Source organism: Copadichromis virginalis, linkage group LG11 (assembly GCF_057382275.1).
Source record: "Copadichromis virginalis isolate Kocher_CV1m ecotype Utaka linkage group LG11, C_Virginalis_male_GT1.1, whole genome shotgun sequence".
NCBI lineage: Eukaryota > Metazoa > Chordata > Actinopteri > Cichliformes > Cichlidae > Copadichromis > Copadichromis virginalis.
In genome coordinates this window covers 35460920-35484046 of record NC_140628.1, presented here as the reverse complement: position 1 = coordinate 35484046, position 23127 = coordinate 35460920, and the positions used below count along the sequence as shown (strand labels likewise).

At 39.1% G+C, this 23127-nt stretch overlaps 1 protein-coding gene across 3 annotated transcripts; it reads left to right on the top strand.

Annotated features, from left to right (window-relative positions):
• Positions 1-354: 354 nt before the first annotated feature.
• On the top strand, positions 355-22719 carry septin7b (septin 7b). 3 transcript variants are annotated; one of them, XM_085472201.1, is made up of 13 exons: positions 355-457; positions 2106-2212; positions 3200-3300; positions 4059-4193; positions 7949-8066; positions 8613-8705; positions 8804-8900; positions 9108-9159; positions 10075-10203; positions 11168-11188; positions 13869-14004; positions 15688-15830; positions 21314-22719. In XM_085472201.1, exons 1-13 carry the CDS (start codon positions 448-450, stop codon positions 21351-21353), a joined length of 1182 nt encoding a protein of 393 aa, XP_085328327.1. In that variant the 5' UTR covers positions 355-447; the 3' UTR covers positions 21354-22719. The 3 variants fall into 3 exon arrangements, with proteins under 3 accessions (XP_085328327.1, XP_085328329.1, XP_085328326.1); XM_085472200.1 differs by lacking the exon at positions 21314-22719 and adding an exon at positions 16019-16421 and having other exon boundaries at positions 390-457; XM_085472203.1 differs by lacking the exon at positions 11168-11188.
• Positions 22720-23127: the final 408 nt, after the last annotated feature.

Genomic DNA, 23127 nt, shown 5'->3' with positions numbered 1-23127 from the left:
AAGCCCTTGTGGATGTTTAGTCTATTCACCAGTATGTAGGTATTTGAAATATTCATATCACGCATGAAATCACAGCTGATAAAGGGCCCAACATTGATGTGTATGTGTACAGCTCCATTCTGGGCTTTATGGTTTAAATTTATAACACATCTTGAATATTGTGGCTTCTGAATACTTTCAGTGTAAACTTAATCAGTTGCATAATAAAGATGTGAGAATATACTTTTTCTTCTTAATCCAACACAGTGGAGAGTCCGTTTCAATTCAGGCAACATAGTTTGTTCATGACTTTTTGTTTTACACTTTAGAAAATTAGATTTCTTTGTGGTTTAATTTTTTTTAACTTTCTTACAGCAACAGAAGAACCTAGAAGGATATGTTGGCTTTGCAAGCCTCCCGAATCAAGTCTATAGGAAGTCGGTGAAGAGGGGCTTTGAGTTCACCCTGATGGTCGTGGGTAAGAACACACGCTGCTCGCCACTCAAGTTTTCCCTTGTTTTGTTTGAATCATTTCATTGTATTCTTTGCGGTTGGCATTTTAACATCCTTCACTGTGTGGTTTATTTTAGAGAGAGAGACGGGTTTGTGTGTGTATACACAGCCATATTTATACACAAGGGACAGACCCCCAGCTTTGTAGTGTTAATTGCTGAGTCAAAGAGGAGGGGCGCAGATTGCATTCCTGTTCGAATTCATCTCGATGTCAGATCTTTGACACTGTCTCTCAGCAAAGAAGCATTTGGGTTGGAGTTATCTAAAAGTGCACTCAGCGAATCAGAAATGCAGACATTCTTTTACAGCGCTCGGATGTGGTGGTTGACGCTGTGCCAAGATCCTCCTTGGCTGATGAGGCCGTATTTGGAGGGACAGTGTATCCTAGGGTCAAAGCCATTTCCTGTGGTGGGACCAAGAGAATTCATACCCAGCATGCATCTAAGTAAAGCCAGTAAAGAAAACTCTGCGTTGTTAATGCTACGAGAGTGACGTCTCTCGTTGCATTAACAATGCACAGTTTTCTTTAATTATTGCTGCTAATAAATGTTCAAACCTGTTAGTGAGCTGTCTCTTAAATGTTGTTATTAGATAGTTGAAGTAGAAGATCACTTTTGCTCCCCCATCACTTCTATTGCTGTTGGATAGTGACCAAGTGGGCCTCTGGGGGCTGTGAATGCTTCGCTCTGTTTGTAACAAATATCTTCATTTTGGGGATAATTGCTGAAAAGATTAAACAAATGGCTTTGCAACAAGGAAAGAAGAGGAGGTCCTCTGGGCTTTCTGTTGCTTAAATGGTGGCTATTGTTTTTATGGTATCACCCGCTTTCACGGACACACTCACACTCAGCTTTTCTTGGCTCCAACTAGCTGCGAGCCCACATGTCCCTGCAGTGCTGTTCACATACAACGCAATGCGTCACCAGCGCGGTGTGATAGGAGTCAAGGATAAAAGATAAAGGGAAGCACAAGGAGAAATTGAGATGGCATCACCACCGGTGGCTGGCTGGCTGGCAGATCTCTGCATGCCTCATAAAATCACATGACCCAACAACCTGTTCAGCAGCTCATTTCACAGGCTTGTCAGGCATTCAGATCACAGTTTCTCGCTCATTGTTGCGTACGGTGATAAAATGTACAACAAACCGATGAGACAGTACGAGCTCCACACATTACCCTTTGCTTGTAGCTCTGGCATAAATGGTGGCTCGTTAAATATTGACTTATGGCCATCAGCAAAGTCGGGCAGTGCCAGTGGTCGTTTCCACTAATGATCCTTTTCTCTGGGAGCTTGGACACTGGATGCACAATGGAAAACCAAGCATGAGAAGTCTCCCGGACTCCACAGCCAGCCAGCTGCACATAATAAGAGCCATTGTTCATGTTGTTTTCTTAGCCTTTTAACTGGTAATCCAAATGGATCAATGTCTTGGGCAAATGTTACTTGCATCCCCAGTTAGACACATGGTCTTTTCTTGTGTGGAAGATGCCAGCAGTAGACTTTGTATAGCTGTGTTACAAGTGATTTTAAAGCTCTTATTCTGAGTGATACTGTGTCTCACAATCTCACTGTGTTTTGTTTTGGGGTTTTTTTTTGTTTTTGTTTTTTACAGGTGAGTCTGGACTGGGCAAGTCCACATTGATCAACTCTCTGTTCCTAACAGACCTGTATTCAGCAGAGTATCCTGGACCATCACACAGAATCAAAAAGACTGTGCAGGTACACACTGACAAAAATATCTCTTTTAAAATCAGTTAAACCTGCAACAGCATGTGCTGGGCTGAAATAATATCACTTTATCTTTAAGCAGTACAGGTGTTGTGGTATAAAAGTTTTTCTTTATCTGTCCTTGTGGCAGCAGACCTGAATCAGATGTTAAAGAAAATGTTCCACTCCAGATAATTTGAGTTTTTATTGTTTAAATATTGCAGTTATCATTGGGACCGCTTTATCCAGAGAGGTACTGATAATAAACACGAGATTAAATTTAGATATTTTCATTCATTGTCCTATATGTGATAGACGTGGTAAAGCTGAAGGATCACTGTCAGACTCTGCTATTATTTAGTACCAGGCAGCTTTTTGGGGGTGATGCATGTAACGTTTTTTTTCTAAACAAAATGGGATATTAAAATACTACACTAAAAAGTCTTAAAAGCCTGAATGTATGCCATGCAGATTGAGCAATTAAGAAAAAAAAAAAAAAGATTTTTACTATGGTGTTTGTCATCATGAAATGTATCTGAATATTGGAAGCTGGGGAGAGTCATGGGGTGTTGAAAAGGTTTTGTTATTTTTAAATTTTTCTCCCAGTTTGTGAAATTATTCTCACAATTGTTTGAACAAGTCAGACTTTCCGTCAGCTGACCACATGACTTCATGTTAATCTTCCTTGATTACAAAACACCGTCCTAGATCCTAAAAGCCTAAAGTGCTGTGTGACTCTTGCTTCAAAGCCTTTCTGGTTTTTCAGAATAGTTATCAATAGCACAATATGTGAAGGCATGTTGCTACATGCTGCCCATTGCCAAATATTTTCTGTATGAGTTTTGAAATCTTAGATACACTTACCTTAACGTGACGATCATTTTACACCACTCCTTCCATACTGTGTTTTCATTACCTACTAAACAGGTTTGGTTTCAAAGGCGCAGTTTATGGGAGAAGTAAAACTTAGCATTCCTGTCATTCTTTCTTCGTTGACAGGTGGAGCAGTCGAAAGTTTTAATAAAGGAAGGCGGTGTCCAGCTGCTGCTTACAATAGTTGACACCCCAGGGTTTGGAGATGCTGTCGATAATAGTAATTGGTAAGGGTCACCACCACCTTCATTTGTAATCCTTAAAATATCAAAGCTACTCTCTGACATTCCTGATTCAGAAGAAGGGTGCAGCAGTTCCGCAGATTTCAAAAGTGGATTCAAGTGCTTTGTATGTTTGTCTTTTTGGCTCATTATTGTGAAAAATCCCATTATCTGCCAGAATCACATTAATAAATGTCACCTATTTAAACCACTTGATCAACTTTTTATTCTTAATATCTATTTCTCACTATGGGGAGGTGAAATGTACACCTCAAAAACTTCTTCACACTTCTTTGACTTATATATAATGTAGAACATCAGATAATTGTAGTGACACATTTATCATGACAGACCAAAGACTCCAGAGTTGTTTTATAGACACACTTGTTAAATATGATCCTTTAACTTCATTACATTTTGCCACATACAACTTGGACAGGACATGATAAAAGCTGGTCTGATGACCCTGTCATTTTGAAAATAACAAATGAGATAGAAGGGGGAAAGAAAACAGTTCTTGGCAATTTCAGACTCCTAAAGTCCACTTATACCTGATTATACCTGTGTGATTATTTATAAAGAGCAATCTAATTGACCTATCTTAAAAAGTGATACATTCCTGCTGAAACAGCTTTTATCCAAGGAATAATCATAAAATGGTTTATGTGCACCTTTGTCACTCGAGTCCACTAGTGAAATGTTTCCCTGTTAAGAAACAAAGACCCAGCAATAACTTAACTGAAGCTGTAATTTGTATTACACAGCTGGCAGCCAGTCATCGACCACATTGACAGCAAATTCGAGGATTACCTCAACTCAGAATCTCGAGTGAATAGAAGGCAGATGCCCGACAGCCGAATCCACTGCTGCCTTTACTTCATTGCCCCTTCAGGACATGGGTGAGTCTAGGACACAGATTCCGTTAAAGACAACTGTTATCAAGAACCTCTTTTAACACTATACAATGCTACTACAAGCATATCCAGAGAGAATTAACCTCTTAAACTGCCACATGATTGTTGGGTTTGAAGTTAGCGGATGAAAAGCATTGGACTGGAAAAGGGAAAAGGTAGTAAGGGGAAGGGTGAACAGTGAGAGGAAATAGTGTAAGGAGGGAAATGAAGGGTCAGTAGTGCCTCAAAGGTCAGTGAAGCAGGGTTGTGAGTGGAAGAAAAGGTTGCTGGTTGAGATCATTGTGCAGCCTGGAAAATTCAGAGAACGGTCGGTAGTGTAGCATTTCCTCCCTGAGCATTTTCACTTAATATGGCTTTCACGGAGGTGCTAGATGTGCGTACTGCTTCTGAAACTAACAGCATTGAGCGGTAGTCATGTTGGACTGCTTAAATTTCTGCAGTAAATTCATATCTTGACATTATTTTTCTCCTACAACTAGACTCCCCCACCCCCAGCTGTTGTTGTGAGTGATAATGTGAGACTGAGTCAGCCTGACTTGCAAAATAAGGGTTAAAAGTGGGCCTGTTAAAAGGAGAAATAAGTGTGTGGGGGTTCTAAGCAATACTGAGACGCTGGCTCAATGCCCGGCAGATGATACTGATGACAAAAAGATGACTGTGGAATTTTAATTATAATGTTTATCATTCATAAGCTACCATGTCTTCTATAACAGGCTGGTGTGCTCATATGGCCTTTTTTCTATGTGTGTCTACGTGTCATGGATGATGCATGTTGGTTAAAGATGAGAAAGTGTGAGAGTAGTGAACGTGAGAAACTCTAGTGGTTATTTCCTGCCCTCGGGGGGAACAAGATAAAAACCTCTTAAAAATGTATTTAAATGCACGAGTTGGTTTTATTCCTTTTAAAGTGAATGGTTGCTCTCTGTCACATCTGTTGACCTTATTGTGTCTGCTGTGTGGCTTTGCAGATTTCATTAATATGCAAATATCGCTGCTTACTCACATGCCTTTCAATCTGCTGATCATGACCTACTGTAAGCCGTGAACCAGGCTCTGTCCTCCTTTGTGTCCTCATCTGCTTTCTGTGAGACATTGTGTTTGTACAAGCCTGCGATCTGTACTCACACAAGCTTTACTTTTATCCTTGAGGATGGGCAGCGTATGCTCTGGCATAAACACAACTGCACACTCACAGAGCACCCCTTCATAACAGAGCTGACTGCTCTCACACAGCCGCACAATGACCTCCAACATTGTGATATGCTCTGGCATTCACAACCCCCGCAGCTAAACCCTGGCTGATGTGACGTCAAGGTTATCTGCAGGTCTAGAAAAGTCTCATAAATCACTGAATTCAGTTCAAGACTTCAAAGTATTGCAAGATTAGCATCCAGGAAGACTTTATTTAAAATACAAGGGAAACTTGAGTGGTTGTGGATTTTGCTGTAGGATGCTATTGATTTTTTTTTTTTTTTTTTTTTTTTTTTTTTGCAGCTATTAGATTTTTAGCAAGCAGTGTTACAGAGTGGGTACAAAGTAACTAAATATAGGAAGAAAACAAGCACAGCAGATGTCAGATGACATAAAAGTGACTCACTGTAATAGTGTATAAAGTGATGTGGACAGTGCAGGGTTTAAGTTAACAGCAGAGTCTCTTCTGTGGTGTGTACTGTAGGTGCGAACAGTTTCCTGCCATTGTGGTAGTAAAGCAGAATCGCTCTCTTTAACAAAGTGCAAAGTGTAATTTGTACCAAGGGTGGTCGGTCAATGATGAATAGCAGTTAATATAATGGTAACATTTCCATCCTTCAATTTTTACCACAATTTTTTTTGGATCCAAATTGCACTAATGCATGAATTATGTATAATATTAAATCTAGGTCATATTATCAATATTAATTTACATGATACCTTTACATAATTGTGTCAGTATATTTAAATCCTTTCCTGCATCATTGGTGACGTGTGTGGCGTAGCAGTTAGTGCTGGGGCCTTTCTGTGTGGAGCTTGCCTGTTTTTTCCCTGTGGCGCGTGTGCGGGCAGAGTGGTTTCCTCCATAAATCCAAAGACATACATTTTAGGTTAACTGGCGATTCTAAATTGTCCCTGGATGTGAGCTGGATAGAGTGACAGAATAATGTGCTTTTCAATATGTAGTTAAAAATGCATCTTGTAGTCTGAAGAACCTTGAGTGGTCAGTAAGACTAGAAAAGCACTTTATAAATGCGAGTACATTACATTATTAACATAAAACTGAATTTTTTTTCCATCCATCTATTTTTCTGTTGGTTAGTTTTAGGGAAACGCTGACTGGCTACATATTTGTATTGGCTGACATTTGCATAAGTTGACATGTTTTCTTTTATCTGATTGGCTGTTTGTTTTGTCAGACTGATTTTGTGCAAGCTAAATGCTTATTTTTTTTAAGATAAGGTCTCCCTGGAAATGATTCAGAATAAATTACCCAAAAAATTGCAAAAACTTAAAAGGATATTAGCATTAGGATTTATACATCTGTAAAGTCCCAGAATCGCACAAAGAACGCATCCTGAATTATAGTCATGCCTTAATTTTTCTTCAGAGACATGAATGACAAATATTGGGTTAAAAAATACTTTTATCAGCACAGCACAAGATCAGTTATTCTGGTCTTCTTTGAGCTCTTGATTATTTAACACGATTTAACCCTGATGTTTAGAAGAATTATTTAGCTTTTGAAATGTATTCATTAAAATGAACTTATTTCAATACCAGTTTTGCTAATGCTGTACCACTTATGATTTCCTTTCTCCCTCCCTTTCTTTGATAAAATATGTAACAATATTTGTACAAGACAGTGTGGGAAATATGTCTGTCTGGGTTCCACATTATTTTCTTCTCAGTAAAGAGATAAATCTGGGACACGTTTAGCTTAGCCAGACTGGTGTTAAATCACAGAGGGCGTTGATGGACTGAAATTCCTGTGGTTATTTTGTGTGGAGTCAAAGTTGGGAAAACTCCACACCTTCGGACCCTGTTTTCAGGAATTTAATGCGTGATTTCTGTGATCTTTGTGTGTGTGTGAAGTCGCTAAATTATCACTCAGCATGTGCCAATAAACTGTCTGCATTGTTTAATGTATTATCAAAGTCAGAGATTACCTGTGTGTTTTCACCCATACGAACTTCCTTTATGAAATGGACTCAATTAGGTAGCTTTTCATTGCTGCATTGCATCATTGCAGATTGTCTCAAAGAGTTTAAGAGCAGCACTGTGTTGTATACAAGCCTGCATAACCACATGATATCAGTCTTATCTTAAAGCATCATATTCTATTTCAAGGCACATTTAGACTTTAACCTCAAAGAATCAATAGAAGACATGATTGTGTTTGATAATAAAATACAAAGTGAAATCCAAAGGTACTGTGGTATTTCTCCAGCTCATAAACAACCAAAAATAGCAATGCCTCCCCATGACTTAGAGGTCATATTCCCAGATATTACAAACATAAGGTGTAAAGGAGTTCTATATTTAGTTTAGCTCAACTTATCTAGTCTACAAAAGAGCCGATCAAGAAGCCGTAGTCAAAAACCAGTCTGCCCTCAACTATCCTAGTAGCTTCTATATATAGCGAGGAGTACACACAACAGTAGTTTGGCAGTTTATTTTATGCTTTAATGTGCTGCACTGAGTCAATGTGTCTGTAAACGTCTGGCATTATTTCAATGAAATGTAAAGCTGTATTTTGATCTCTGCAGACTGAAGCCCCTCGACATCGAGTTTATGAAACGGTTGCATGAGAAAGTGAATGTGATCCCCCTCATCGCTAAAGCAGACACTCTCACCCCTGAGGAATGCCAGCAGTTTAAGAAGCAGGTCAGTGGTTTCCACAGCTGCAAAGTCCTGCAGAACAACTATGTCAGAGGCTCCTTTATTTATTTATTTTAAATTCCCTTGTGGTCATTGGCATGACTGATGCCGAATGATAATAGAGTAGAAAACACCATGTTTGGTGTTGCATTTGTCAGTGAATACAAAAACAAGGTGGTATTGCAGAGAGCTAAATTTAGCACTGCGTTTCTATGTAGTGTCCTGAGCATGGTGGTAGTAGGTCTACACAACCTTTGTGTGTAAGGTTCTTTATCCTTTTTGTTAAAAAAAAATGTCATCAATCCACCGTAAGATCAGTCTTCTGTTTTGGCCAACATTGTAAACTTAACTTTGTGTTACAAATGTAGCTGGTGTCAAAGACAACTTACCGTAACACTCACCTGCTTGGAATCCCTCCCCCCCCACAAAATGTTACAGTTACCAATATAAACCGTCCTCTGAACAGACACATTACAAATGACACCCTGACCTCTTGTTTAACCATTTTCTTGTCTGTCAGAATGACTTAACGGCCTTCTTTCCTCCTGATAGATCATGAGGGAAATCCAGGAACATAAAATAAAGATTTATGAGTTTCCTGAGACGGATGACGAGGAGGAGAACAGATTGGTCAAAAAAATAAAAGTAAGTGTCTTCTAGTGTGTTGTAACCACAGGTTCATATACTTGAAATACTTAAACAAAAAAAAAATCATTGAGGGTAAATGCTTTGTTTTTTGCTAGGACAAGTTGCCACTAGCTGTGGTAGGCAGCAACACCATCATCGAAGTGAACAGCAAGAGAGTTAGAGGGAGACAGTACCCCTGGGGGGTTGCAGAAGGTAAGAGACAGAATGTGTAATAAATGCATCTAAGCAAATGAAAAGAGTCTTATGATGGGACAGAGTTCCTAGAAACATGTGCATGCATGTTTCTCTGCATGGTTTATTGGATTAGACTGCAACTGTTACTTGAGTCTAAGCTACAAACAAGATTATGTAAAAAAAATTTATCCTGATAACTGACTGATGTCTTACTTTTCATTACAGTTGAAAACAGTGACCACTGCGACTTCACCATCCTCAGGGATATGCTCATCAGGTACTGAATAAAAAAGACCTCATGATATAACCCTTGTTTCCTACCCATAGACCTTATTACATCACTCATTAGTGCATTGCTTTGGTGTTTTTAAATTTTCATAATCTAAAAAAAAAAACAAATATTCTTTTTCAAAGAACACAATCAGTGACTGGACAACCAGCCCGGTCTTATTTTGAAAGTTCCGTTCTGGCCTGTCCCATCTCATGTTTCCCTTGCCAGGCACACTGGTGTAATATCAGTTTCACTTAGTTGCTTTCGCAGAGAGAATCTTGTCTCACACGGGTATGGGGTTAACCCGGGGTTCAGATAGTTAATGTATCATTTTTCCACCATTACCTGTTTTTGTAATTTTGTTTTGAATTTTTGATTGACTAGATGGTTTTCGTGTTTACCTCAGTTTTTAAAGATCTATTTTTAATTGTTTGTAGTGGGGTTTTTTTGTTGTTGTTTTTTTTAAGTAGTGGTTTAAAATGTTAAAAGTTCCCAGTCTCGTTAAACACCTGCACAAAAGTCTCTCCAGGGTATTTCACCACAGTGACTAAGACTGTAACTAAAGACATTTCCTGAGGCCCTATATCATTTAAGTTGGTTTTTGTGTTCCTCAAAAACCTTTTTTTTTTTTTTTTTTTTTTTTTTTTTTTTCCATTTAACATTTAAGGTTTAGTTGGATATAAAAAAATTGGGTCCAGCCTACCAGTTTAGACTGCAGCTAATGTATGTACATACAATGTATGTCCCCTTTCTGCTCTGGTGATCTTCTGCATCACCAGCTGCAGTTTAAGCCAGTTCATCCTCAACTGATAATGTTGCACGTTTTTCAAAGTAACTACGATTATCATTAAGAACATTTAAAAAAAATAGTATAACTCGAAGCGCAGTTAAAGTATATATATTCTTCTTTTTCCACCCCAGAACTCACATGCAGGACCTGAAAGACGTGACAAACAATGTCCATTATGAAAACTATCGCAGCAGGAAGCTGGCCGCTGTCACCTACAATGGAGTGGACAACAACAAGGCTAAAGGACAGCTGTCCACCAAGTAAGTCCTAGACAAAAGGCACTAGACACATCAATTGTAGCTAAAGGGGTTGCTGTTTAACTGCCCGAGTAACAGCTGCGTTTTTCAACCTAAATTTTAAAGCCTTCTGGATTTAGTATCACATATAATGAAGCTAATGCGTAGCACTGAAGGAAGGGTATACCAGAAAGCATTGTATGTTTAGAGCACACACAGTGTAGATAGTGTATTTTAATTAAGTTAATAGAATCAAGTTGATTTCTGCTGATTCTGATGTTGCAGAATGTGTTGCAGTTTTGTGTTGAACCCATTTCATGCATACTTTTTGATATTTCATGTGTTTTGGACTTTACATAAGCTTAATTTTTCAAATTTGCATGTGTTAACTTAAGTGGAATAGATTTCTGAAAGCAGTGGGATGAACATTTGCCACATAGGAGACTGCAGATGGCTGTGTTATCACATTATGTAATCATATCCTTATTTTATTTAAGTATATTGGTTCCAGGCAACAGGGAAAGACAAAGCTGGAGGATGACTTCTTTCACTGAACCTTGTGATCGCGATTTGTGAAAAATACTGATGTGTTGTTGTTTTTTTTAATTGTAGTTTATCACTCTACTAATTTTCCACTGATTTCAAGCTTGGATTCAAAACACAATGATTAATTGTCATTAATACATTCATAAGCAAATGGCTAACACACACTGCTAAAACTCTAGCTCCATGTTGCTGATGCTAACACACAGCTAAACATTTGACCGACGGCTGAGTGTGTCTGACACGCAGCTCACAAAGCTGACACTTATTTTTTTCCACACTTTTTTTTTCCATTTTGCAGTGAAAAATAGCTTCAGTCACAAACTAATAAGTGTTGTTTTATTTTAGTGCATGATCTCATCATTGCATGCTTTGTGTGTGTGTGTGTGTGTGTGTGTGTGTCTGTGTGTTTGGTTGTGTTTTTGTTTTGTTTTTTGTTTTTTAGACTTGACACAGTTGATGGAATGTAAGTCAATTTTTTTTTTCAGTATTTTTGAGACCTATAACATCTTCATCTTCACATCCTTCCTCTCCTCTCCTCTCCGGCTGTATTTGGGTGGTTTCTATCCCCCTTGTTGACTTTGGTCTGCCCCCGCCTACTTTTTCCTCAGTAAAGGTTTTGAGGAGGAAAACTGTGAACGGTCTCACCTCCTGGTCAACATAGTTTACCAGCCAGGACTGTGATGCTTTCAATTTTTCCAATCGACAATTTTTCCACTTCTATATAGTCACTGCTGCCTCCACCTGCTGCTGCTGCTTGGATTAGCAGCAGAGACCTGCGCATGAGATGTTTTAAGCGGTTACCAGTACTGGGCAATATATCACTTTAGCTGACATTAGCAACTTAAGCAATTATTTTCACTTATTTAATACTTTTAGAAGACAGAAATAAAGGTTTACACTGCACAATTGTTGTAAATATTAGCAATTTAACTACAAATTTTAATTTTAGTAAAAAAATGAAGGTTAGTACGATAACACCAGCAAACTGTTGTTTATTCTCCCGATAAAAATTGCACATATTCACCTTAGTTTTATCATCCGTACTCCACCTTAAGTGACCCTACAGTTTGAAAACATCTGGTGTACTAGATAAACGGGCATTACACTTCCTCTGTAACACATAAAACTGGCTACACCAGATATGAAAGTAGTCTGACTGGTGCATGTGTGCCACTCTGCAAACATAAATCTGGAACACTTCTTGTTCTGTCGCAGAAATGTTTTATTGTGTGCCTATTTATTTAAATATATTAGCAGAATAGTATGCAGACAGTAACAGACATCTGCATTTATTCTCACAGTACCAGCCGGCAGATGCTTTGTAACTGTAGACAGTCTACCTCAGCCCACAGATGTTCGTGTTGGGTGTTTAGCTTTTAGTCCACATAAGCTGGTGGAGTGTAACAGTTTCACTTCCTTGTCGGAAAGGACAGTCTGACAGCAGGTGAAGCTTTGAAAATGTTCTAATTATAGCGTGCTCTTGAAATGAGGCAGACAGGTATGCGAAACAAAAATATCTCTGGCAGCCTGTTGCCTTTCTTTACGAGTAGTCTACTTTGAAAATCTGAGACTGAAGAAGTCACTTGGATGAGTGACGAAACGTTTCTCCCACAAAACGCTACGTCCAGATGAACAGAATCAACTTTTTGGAGATACTTTGAAAATCAATCTATCACCTGACCAGAATTATAAAACCTGACTCACTCAATCAGCCTAGCATTTTAAAGTTTGTCAAAACCGGACTTATGTCTAAGTTATGTTGATTTGTGTTAGGCGGCATGCATGATGACTAAATATAGAAAGTATCAGGCTTAAAGAGTTGAGAAAACCATTTCTATTAAGATTTAAAGTTTTAAAGACTTTTAACTCTCCAAACTAATCTGCTAATCTGCTTCAGCAGGACTGGGGAAAAAAAAAACATATGTACATGAATATGTTCATTAAAGCCCCTTTTCCATTAGTACCTACTCTGATCGGCTCGGCTCGGCTCTGATCGACTGGTTTTCTTGAGTAGCACCTAATGTGTGTGGTTGTCATCATAGAAACAAGGCCCTGCATCCTGTTACATAATTAGTACCGGTATGTGACACAAATGCTACAACGAAGGTGGACGTTGATGCAACAATATACCTGCTGCCCCTTTTTTAAATAAGTAAATTCAAATTAAGAAAAATGTGAAAATAACTTGTGCCAGCTGAGAGCTGATGATTTCAAATCAAACACCAAAGCTTCTCCTGCTGCCGTGTGAAACTACTTTTTAAATGAAGAATATTAAAAACGTGAAGAAGCAAGAACCTAGCATCCACTAGCACACGTTTTGTGTGTGTGTGGAGGGGGGGGGTGTTGTTTGTTTTCCCCCTTCAGATTTGTTTAGCCTCCCTGGGAAAAACAACACTTAAACATAGAAAATGTTTACAAAAATGACAAAAAAAAAAAAATCGGGCGTCTCCCACAAGCTACATTCCTCGTAAGCTCAGGTAACCGCTCCACATTCTTCATGACAGGTCTCTGTTCACTTACACTGCAACAAACCAGCCTGGTGAGCTTTACTAATGTTAATCCACCTCCACTCGCTGTCAGTGGTCACAGGTTCCTTGCATTAACTTTTGGATCCCTCCTCTGGTTCCCAAAATTGGTTTGTGGTTGCTTTCATGTTCTTGTCGCAGCCTGGGATCCTCCATTCCTAAATCTTCACCTGTGCCTCTATTTTTCTCCCTCCTGTTGTTTTTGTTTGGAAAAAAGGGAATAATACTGTAACGAGATTTCCTTGTAGTTATGAAAATGTGCTGTATAGATTTATTGTTTCTGTGAGCTCAGCAGACGACAAATTTAGTTCTAATAAAATTACTTTTAAGGTTTGATCCAAACTGATGCATCTCATGGTTACATTTCAAGCATTGTCCTGCTTCTCTCTCTGTGATGTTCCAGCCTGCATGCAGTAGTATCTGGAGGAAAGGAAATGCTGAAATGAGACTTTAATTTGCAGACAAAACTGACTAAAAAAGCTCACATAATTAAGTCATTCTACTGATTAGAAACATTAGTAATACTGAATATACTGATAAGTAGGATGATGCTAGTCACATTCTGTAGTTCACGTCTAAATTTCTGTTTGTGCATGTTTTCGCGTGCTTCCTGTACAGGAGTCCTCTGGCCCAGATGGAGGAAGAGAGACGAGAGCATGTGGCTAAGATGAAGAAGATGGAGATGGAGATGGAGCAGGTTTTCGAGATGAAAGTCAAGGAAAAAGTGCAGAAGCTCAAAGACTCTGAAGCAGAGGTAAAACACACAGGCTAATGAATTCTGCAATTCATGCAGCAGTGAAGTTGCCTGTCTGGGCTCCTTCCTTCCTCTTATGCTGACGTGTTTCAGCGGTTAGACGTGTGAGGGGAACTCATGTGCACATGAACGTTGCTCTTTTGCACGCAGGTTTTATTCCTACGTCTCCCAAAACAATGTTTAGAAAGCAGATGTTTGAATGTTTGAAGAGATAATAGCCTTCACATCCAGTTTAATACAAACTGCTACTGACAGGAGACTGGCTCCAGATAGTTATAAAACTGTTATTAGACCAAATGTTATTAAAATATACCAATTCTGTCTTTGAGTCATCCTCAAAACTTAGTGAGCTCATAATGTTAATAAAGTAGATAATATTCTACCAGTGTAGACAAATGTTTATTTTCCTTCATTTCATATCTCTGACAGTACGTATTGAGACTTGGATTCAGTTCTTAAGTCTCCTCTCTCTTCTGCATTTCTCTAAAGTCTTTATTAGCTCAAAGTCCTCCATGAACAGCTCAGTTTCACCAGCACCAAAATGTAAATGCAACGCCCTCTATAGCACGGGCTATAAGTCATGTTTTAAAAGATGTGTCCCGTTTGCGGTTTATATGTGAAATGCAAACACCGACTGGTGTTGATGTAGCACTTGTTGTCTCATTAATACAACACCAGTGGTTATTTGAGAATTTGCTCAGTTGAGAGGATGTCAGTCAATCCTTCATCCAGCCTCTGTCTCACTGAAGTCCTCAGTGATCAGTTCCTGTGATACCTTACAGACCTCAACATTTGTCCCATCAGAGCACTTCGCTCTTAAAATGCAGACTTACTTGTGGTTCCTAAAGTTTCTAAAAGGTTTACTAAAAGCCAGCACCTTCAGGTATCAGGTGGAACCAGCTCCTAGTTTGGAACTTCCTGTGATACACTGAGAACCTCCTCTTCCTTCTCTTTACTACTGTGGCTTTGTGTCTCGTCCTTTTTACTCTTCTCTTTCACCCTTCCACCCCAAATAGCTTTGGGAGATCTTCCACCGCTGTTGTTAAGTGCTGCTCTTTACCTTTAAAATTTAAATCACCATGTGGTGATTGGTGTTGGGAATTGGTGCTTTATAAATATATAAATATAAAAACTTTAATTAAATAGCAGAGTGTAGTCTGAGGCTACATCCCTAGTTGATATCTTAAAAGTATTTAAATTACATCACTTTTTTGTGTTAGATTAAATATTCTACATAATTAATCTGTCACTGTAATTTAAATAGAAGTTGGAGTCAAAGTTATAAATAAACCTTCAGACTAATAAAATTTTAATTGAGCTTCTGATGATTTTCAGGATCATTCGCTGTCCAATTTCCCTCGAGGTTAAAGTTTCAGCTCATTTCTTTCTCTTTAATCAGCTGTGTTTTTCTCTCCTGTGAGTGTTAAGCTGCCACTAAACTGAAATTTAGCCATAAGCTCGAAAACATTAAGAATTAAAATATAAAAACGTGGTCTCACTTTGACACTATGATTGTCTCTTTATAGGATTATTCATTCTCCTTCTGTGTAACTGAGCCTGTATCAGGAACACAGATAAAGTGGCAGTTCACATTTCTGTGTGTGCAGCACTCGGCTTATTTCCTGCATGTGTGCCACTGCCTTCAGTCCAAAGTGCTTACAGCGTCCTCTGTTCTGTTATTAGCTTCAACGGCGTCATGAACAAATGAAAAAAAACCTGGATGCTCAGCACAAGGAGTTGGAAGACAAGAGACGCGTGTTCGAGGAAGAAAGGGCAAACTGGGAGACCCACCAGCGCCTGCAACAGCAGCAGATGGAGGCCACCAGGTACAGCACACACACCGGGGCTCAGATCGTGTATATATGCATCATCATAGTCACACCCTGTGGTTCAGCTTTATGCAAAGTTTGTGCATGCATCACACATTGCAGGGTTGGGGAATAAATAGATTAGTGGGTTATGTCTTTTCATTTTCTTAGATTCTGCATTACACTGCATGCTGTTTATTTTTCAGACTACCAGCCCTCTAAATACTTGATTGGATTCAGCCTTTATGCTGTGTGTGTTTATCAGGAAGTGTGTCAGCTTCAGGGCCAAACAACAAAACGGAAGCAAACCATCTAACAGGAGCATAAAAAAGCTGCAGCAGTGTTTTTTTGCTTCAGTGAAATGTGGTGTAGTGAGTGAGATTGTTGTATGAATGTAAATTTTTTTTTTGTGCCATTTAGGGTATTTAGCAGGGTTGCACTCTATGGTATTTTTGGCTGAGGGTAGATGCAGTTCACTGTGTTGTAAACACAGTGGACTTGGAGGCAGCTTCCTATGTCTTAACTTCCTTTCTAATGAAGTTTAACTACTTTACCTAATGTGCACAGTATAAAGGTTTTCTCGCTCTGTAATAAATTCATGTGCACATGTGGCTGTCTGCTGCTGTGTTTGTGCTGTTAGTCCTTTTACTTTGCAACAGCAAAAAAGAAAAAAACAGAAGTTATAATGTTGAAAGAACTTCTGTGTAGATGAATGAAACTCGTCAATGTATATTTGATCCTAGTTGTTTTCGTTCTTCTTCCTCTTCACGGTGAGCTCGACTGTGGTTGTTTCAGTCCCTGGACATGGACTGCATGTGAATGGATCACTGTAGTCTCCACAGTGGCCAAATTTCCATTATAATCCTCTAAACAGAAGACTATGGACCCATGCAGGACCACACCCTTAAAATGACACATCAGTAAAAAGGCAATAAGTACAAAAACGATTGTTGACAATGTTTCACAACATTGAAAAAAATAGCATAACACTTAGGATTTTTGAGAAGGTACCAACAGTATCATGTATGGTCAATAATTTTGGTAAGTGGTAGCTTAAAAAAAAAAAAGCAGCCTAAGACTAGGGCTGGGCGATATGGCCTAAAATTCATATCGCAATATAATTTGAAGCATGTGCAGTAACGATATATATCACGATATATTCTTTTCTTCTGTATAACGTATTTTCCACACTATAAGGCACACTTAAAATCCTTTAATTTTCTCAAAAATCGAGAGTGTGCCTTATGTATGAATTCTGGTTGTGCCTACTGACCTCGAATCAATTTTGGCGTGCAAAAATCTGTATAAATTTTTTTTAGTACAACTTTGGTAAGCTGCACTGCTTGATGGATTGTCAGAGCATTACGGCTGCCGTAGTGAGGAGCTTCGTGGAGTAATCTGGGTCCATTCAGTGTTGCCACCTTAGCGACTTTGTCGCTATATTTAGCGAGTTTTCAGACACCTTAGCGACTTTTTTTCTAAAAAAAAAACAAAGTCGCTAAAAAAAAAAGACAAGCGTATCGCTTTTACTCTCAACAAGCAGCGGGTGCTGTAACGTAGTCAGTTCTTCTTTTACTCTTATGCTGTTTTGTGGATCACAAGGTTTAAAACTACTTATAAACACACACACACAAAGTAACTCCACCAGAGTGCCTATTTTGGGTCACTTTTGCCGGTCCAAGCCCAGGTAAAGGAGCAGGGTTGGAATTGTGACATTAAAAAAAACAATAATTGCTAAAAGAAATTTAATTTGTAGTTCTAAATAAACTCTAAATGCATTTAGGATGTTTTTTTACTCGATGTCTCTTCCACGATGTTATTTCTCTCTCAACAACATAGGTTACAATTAAGCAAATTAGGCGATGACGTCGACTTCTAGCGACTTTTAGGACAACCAATCCGGTTGTTCAGTGATGACGCGACGAATCCTACTTCCGGGTCTAAAGTAGTCTGCGTTTAATATGGCTTTTGTGTTGTTAACATGTTTAATGTTATGTATTTTCTTCTATTTGATCTCAAAAAGCTCCTAAAACAGTCAGTGATCACTGTTGACCTCCCTCGGCTTTTATTACCGCTAATCATTTATTTAAGCTCAGTTTTTAAAACCTTAGGAAGTAATTGTCTTATTGCATTGGAGTCACACTGGGTTAAATATGTACACTTGGGTTTTAAGGGGTATTTATTATTTTCTTCTTCTTTTTCGGGTTGTATGGAAGCCCCAAACGCAATTTCATTGTTCTTGACAATGACAAATAAATAAATAAATAAATACTAACTACAGCACAGCCCATGCAGCAGTATATGAATGACTAACCTCGTATTGTGGATGGATTATCTCAGTTGTTCTCCTGGCTGAAGTTTGGTCCTTTTACAGCATCCTGCCATGCGATTACATTTCGTTAGCTTCATAGCATAATTGCCTAAGTCATTTGACTAAGTCAATGACTTAGGCACTTATGCTATGAAGCTAACGATTTGTTCCTGACCACCGAGAACACTCACGATAACTTTTATCGAGTGGAAAAAAAGTTAGCTTGTTTATATTATGCTAACATAGCTATGTCGCTAGCGGTCACGTAGCACATCATTATATACCAGCTAGCCCAACTTCAGTAACCCTACAAACGTCACTGCTGTTTAGTTTTCTGTCTTCATTTATGCTGGAAGTGATAACAGAGCTGTACGTTTTAATTTGTTTCCAAAACCCCGCAGTCAGGACATGCTATATTGTATTTAGATAGAAGCTAGCGAGCTAACTTCCTGCTAACTTCTAACTCCGTTAAATGTCATAAATTCCGTTTTCATGGATGCCTGGATGTTAAACTCAATTGTTACACCTGGTAGAGCAGAACGCTGATCATTTTATTAAAGATGAAAGACTTTAGACAGTTTTTCAACTCTCAGTAATGCCATAGTGATCGTTTGATATATGGACCTGCAGCGGAGTTTAGACCCAGACACGGCTAGTGACGTCAGACTGAACAACTGGATAGCGATTTTCCTTACTGAGGAGTTGGCAACACTGGGTCCATTACTCCGTTTACTTCAGATCCCAAAGTCAAACGAACACTTAGGCTACGTTCACACTGCACGTAGCCTTAGGCTACGTTCACACTGCACGTAGCCTTAGGCTACGTTCACACTGCACGTAGCCTTAGGCTACGTTCACACTGCACGTAGCCTTAGGCTACGTTCACACTGCACGTAGCCTTAGGCTACGTTCACACTGCACGTAGCCTTAGGCTACGTTCACACTGCACGTAGCCTTAGGCTACGTTCACACTGCACGTAGCCTTAGGCTACGTTCACACTGCACGTAGCCTTAGGCTACGTTCACACTGCACGTAGCCTTAGGCTACGTTCACACTGCACGTAGCCTTAGGCTACGTTCACACTGCACGTAGCCTTAGGCTACGTTCACACTGCAGGCGAAAGCGCATCAAATCCGATTTTTTGACCCTATGCGACCCATATCCGATCATGCTATGACAGTGTGAACGGCGCAAATCCGATATTTTCAAATCCGATCTGGGTCACTTTCGTATGTGGTACTGAATCCGATACATATCCGATGTTTTAGAAAGCGACTGCTGTTTGAACGGTCAAGTCGCATTAAACCCGCCTTTTACGTCACCGACACAAGACTGAAGCCAATTATCAGCGCCCGAGAAGACATCGCGAACGCTTCCTAGCCATCCAGTGTAGATGTCAGTGAAACTGTTGGGAAGACAACGTAAACATTTTATTTGTACTGTATAATCTGCAGATTCTGACAGAAATCTACAGCTATCCTTTGAAGCACCGCTCCTCTCTTAAACAGCAATAAGGATCATTATTAGGTTATTTACATTATTATGTAAATAACAAAATAACTTAAAGCAAAAATTGGGAAACGTAAAGTCCGAAGTCTTTATATTAACGGCCATCAGTCAAACAATACTGTTTGTTCTTGGTCTAAACAGAGCGCGTTGTGTGTGACATCTTCTTTTGCGCATGCGGGCCGCTTTGAGCGTTCACACTAGAGAGCGTTTGCTGTCGCATTTTATTTGTAGTGTGAACGAGGAGACAAAAAAATCGGATTTGATCAAAAAATCGGAATTGAGCATTAAGACCTGCAGTGTGAACGTAGCCTAAGAGTTAAAAACGGTCTAAATTCTTTCATCTTTAATTAAATCATCAGCGTTGCTGCTTTAACGGGTGTAACAATTAAGTTTAACATCCATGCGTCCATGAAAACAGAATTTATTAAATTTAACGGAGTTAAAAGTTAACAGGAAGTTAGCTCGCTGGTTTACACCCAAACATTTTATACCATGTTCTGACTGAGAGATTTTTGAAACTAATTAAAACGTACAGCCCTGCTACCACTTCCAACATAAATGAAGACAGAAAACTAAACAGCAGTGGCATTTGCAGGGTTACTGAAGTTGGACTACCTGGTATATAATGATGTGCTACGTGATTGCTAGCGACACAGCTATGTTAGCATAACATTAGCACAGTGAAGCTGGAGGATGAACGCCAAGTTTTTTTTTTCCACTCGATAAAATTTAACGTGAGGGATTCTGGTGGTCAGGGACAAATGCAATCGCATAGCAGGGTGCTATACACGGGTCAAACTTCAGTCAGGAGAACAACTGAGATTATTCATCCACAATACGAGGTTAGTTATTAATATACTGCAACAACATGGGAATAGAGCAGCCGCGAGAGAATTCAACATTAATGAATCAATGTTACGGAAGTGGAGGAAGCGCAGTTTTTGGCCTTCCCCATATTTCAAAAGTGCTTCATCTCTTTGCTATGACTGTCGCCCGGCATAATTTGCAGATGATAATGGTTTTAGCCGCTGCCATGCTTTCGACCAAAACAGGCGCAGCTTGATGACGTCATCAACATGCGATAGAGCGATATAGTCAAAATCTCTATCGTTGGCCAAATTTATATTGTTTATATCGCCCACCCCCACTAAAGACTGTTTATTCTGCCAAAAATGAAAATGGACTTTAGCCAGCTGAACCAGCCAAAGGTTCTCATTCTTCTAAACCAGGGGTTAATTTTCCCAAGGGGCCACCAGTGCAAGTTTATAAAGGGATAAAATTAATATTGAGTAGAACGGAGTTCAGGCGCTCAACATTCCCAGTTTCTCATGTAGCTCTTTGGGAAAATTAACTGCCCACTCCTGCTCTAAACCAGGCTTTGAGCTTCGAGCTTGTATATTATTTGATAATTTTACTTGAAATGTGATTTGGATAAATTGGGCAAGGGAGGTCACTCAGTTGTGATATGAATGGGTTTATTGTTTCTTCTTTATCGGCTCACATCACAGCAGACAGAGCCTCCGTCAGAGCGTCAAGAACTTTGAACAGTGTTGTTAAAGATTCAGCAATCATCAAATGAAGTGGTGTTTGTTGTTTTACACCGTTATAACCTACATATATAAATAAACATGAAGTGTTTGTAGAACAAGTGTCACTGACTTTTCCCCTCTTCTTCTTCAGGACCCTGGAGAAAAACAAAAAGAAAGGCAAGATCTTTTAAGGACAGTCGGCAGGACCACCGCCACTCGAGAAATTTATGTTTGCCAATGTTGCCAGTCAGGACACCAGTGTGTGGCTCTGATGTTACCCCACCTCCTCCCAATCTTCCTCTATCCTCCCCTCTTCTCCCCGCTCTCCTCCCCCTCTTCTTCTGTCCCTGCTCTGTCTGCCAGCACAGCTGTGCTCCTGCTCCCAGCTGCTAGAGGGCGCACTGGGGGCATTTGTGGGTGTGTGAGGGGGCCTGGGGGGGGGTCTGCATGTAAGGCCAGAACAGCCTCTGCAGAGCCCCCTGGCTGCCTAAGAACAGCCATTATCTTCTTCATCATCCTCAAGGAATGTTTACTTTCCATATTATTTTAATTATTATTATTATTATTGTTGATGTTATTATTGTTATACTAAATACTGTTCTCCACCCCCAAATCGGCTGCTTTCTTTCTTCCCAAGGTTGCTTTTAAATGACTGGTGTGTGTAGATTTATCATTTACCGGGGGCCGCGCCAATGTTTATCTTTTGCTTTAATTTTGTGCTGAATAAATCGTTAGAGAATGATAATGAAATGCTGAATATGGAATATATACCAATAATCTTTATAAATGGCGGCCAAATTTCCCCAACCTTTAAACATCTGTGTTGGCCCGCAGTTTCACAATCGGTTCATCCCTACAAATACCCACAAGTACAATCAGTTTCTGTTGAAATGCTTGTTTACAAGAAAAGTTAACGTATATGAACATTTAACCTGACCTTCAAATGTGTATCAAAGTAAGAAAAGGACAAGGCATTAACGAATCCTTTGTTTTGTTTTGGTTTTGAGTGTACCTGTTAAACCTGTAACCCTCGTCCCATCAGCGCAGCAGGCTAGAACGAAACACTGTCGGTAGAAAACATGAGAAAATGCACCTTGGGCCTTTTTATAGATAACAAAAAATGGCTAAAGCTTCTTTTTTTTTTTCCTGAAATATAACGCTTTCTTTTTCTTGTGTGTTTAGCTATGTTCACTAGTCTCGGACCACCATTTATATTGTCATAAGTGTTACATTTCACTTTAGTTTATTTTTATATATACCGAGCCAGCTGAAGTAATAACTTCTTTTGTATGTTTAGAAAAATCCTCAGAGACTTGACAGCTGCGTGTCCACTGTTAAAGAAAAACACTTCCAAATATTAACAGTGATTCTGGACACATAGAAAAAAATAAAATAAAAACAGCCCACATGTTATTTCAGTTACTCTGCGGAAACCATCAGTGGGAAATGAAGAGTCAACATCACATTTTGCTTTGGCTATGTACTCCATCTCTGTATTTTTAATTTTATTTTTCATTTGTAATGTACAAAGTCACTTAATAAACCTGTGATATTGAAGAGTAAGATTGATTTATTATGAGAAAACGTGCTCATTATGAAGTGGGGAGAACACCAGTTTTGTGACTGAAACATAAACATAAAATAATGCTTTTTATTTAATTTTTTTTATAAAGCCCCTCAATTTAAACACGTGCTCTGGTAATTTTGAATTATTAAATGATTTCTATGGTGGCAATATAGGACACTGTTTTACCACTAGGTGTCGCTCTGTGCACTTTAAGTGTTAGGGCGATTTTCAATGGCACTAAATGTTATATTTTATACATTAAATAATATGTACAGACTATAAAAGTTGAATGGAGACAAATCACACGGATGGAAATTTAGTTTTTCTCTCCGATCTTCAGCCTTGAATCGACGCCGGGTCACAGAGCTCCTGCGGGGATGAAACCAACAGTTGACCAG

Excerpts from the sequence above, each read along its gene's own strand:
- septin7b (XM_085472201.1), top strand. Across the intron at positions 4,194-7,948 it reads ATTGCCCCTTCAGGACATGG|ACTGAAGCCCCTCGACATCG; the intron begins GTGAGTCTAGGA and ends TGATCTCTGCAG. Across the intron at positions 10,204-11,167 it reads AAAGGACAGCTGTCCACCAA|ACTTGACACAGTTGATGGAA; the intron begins GTAAGTCCTAGA and ends TTTGTTTTTTAG.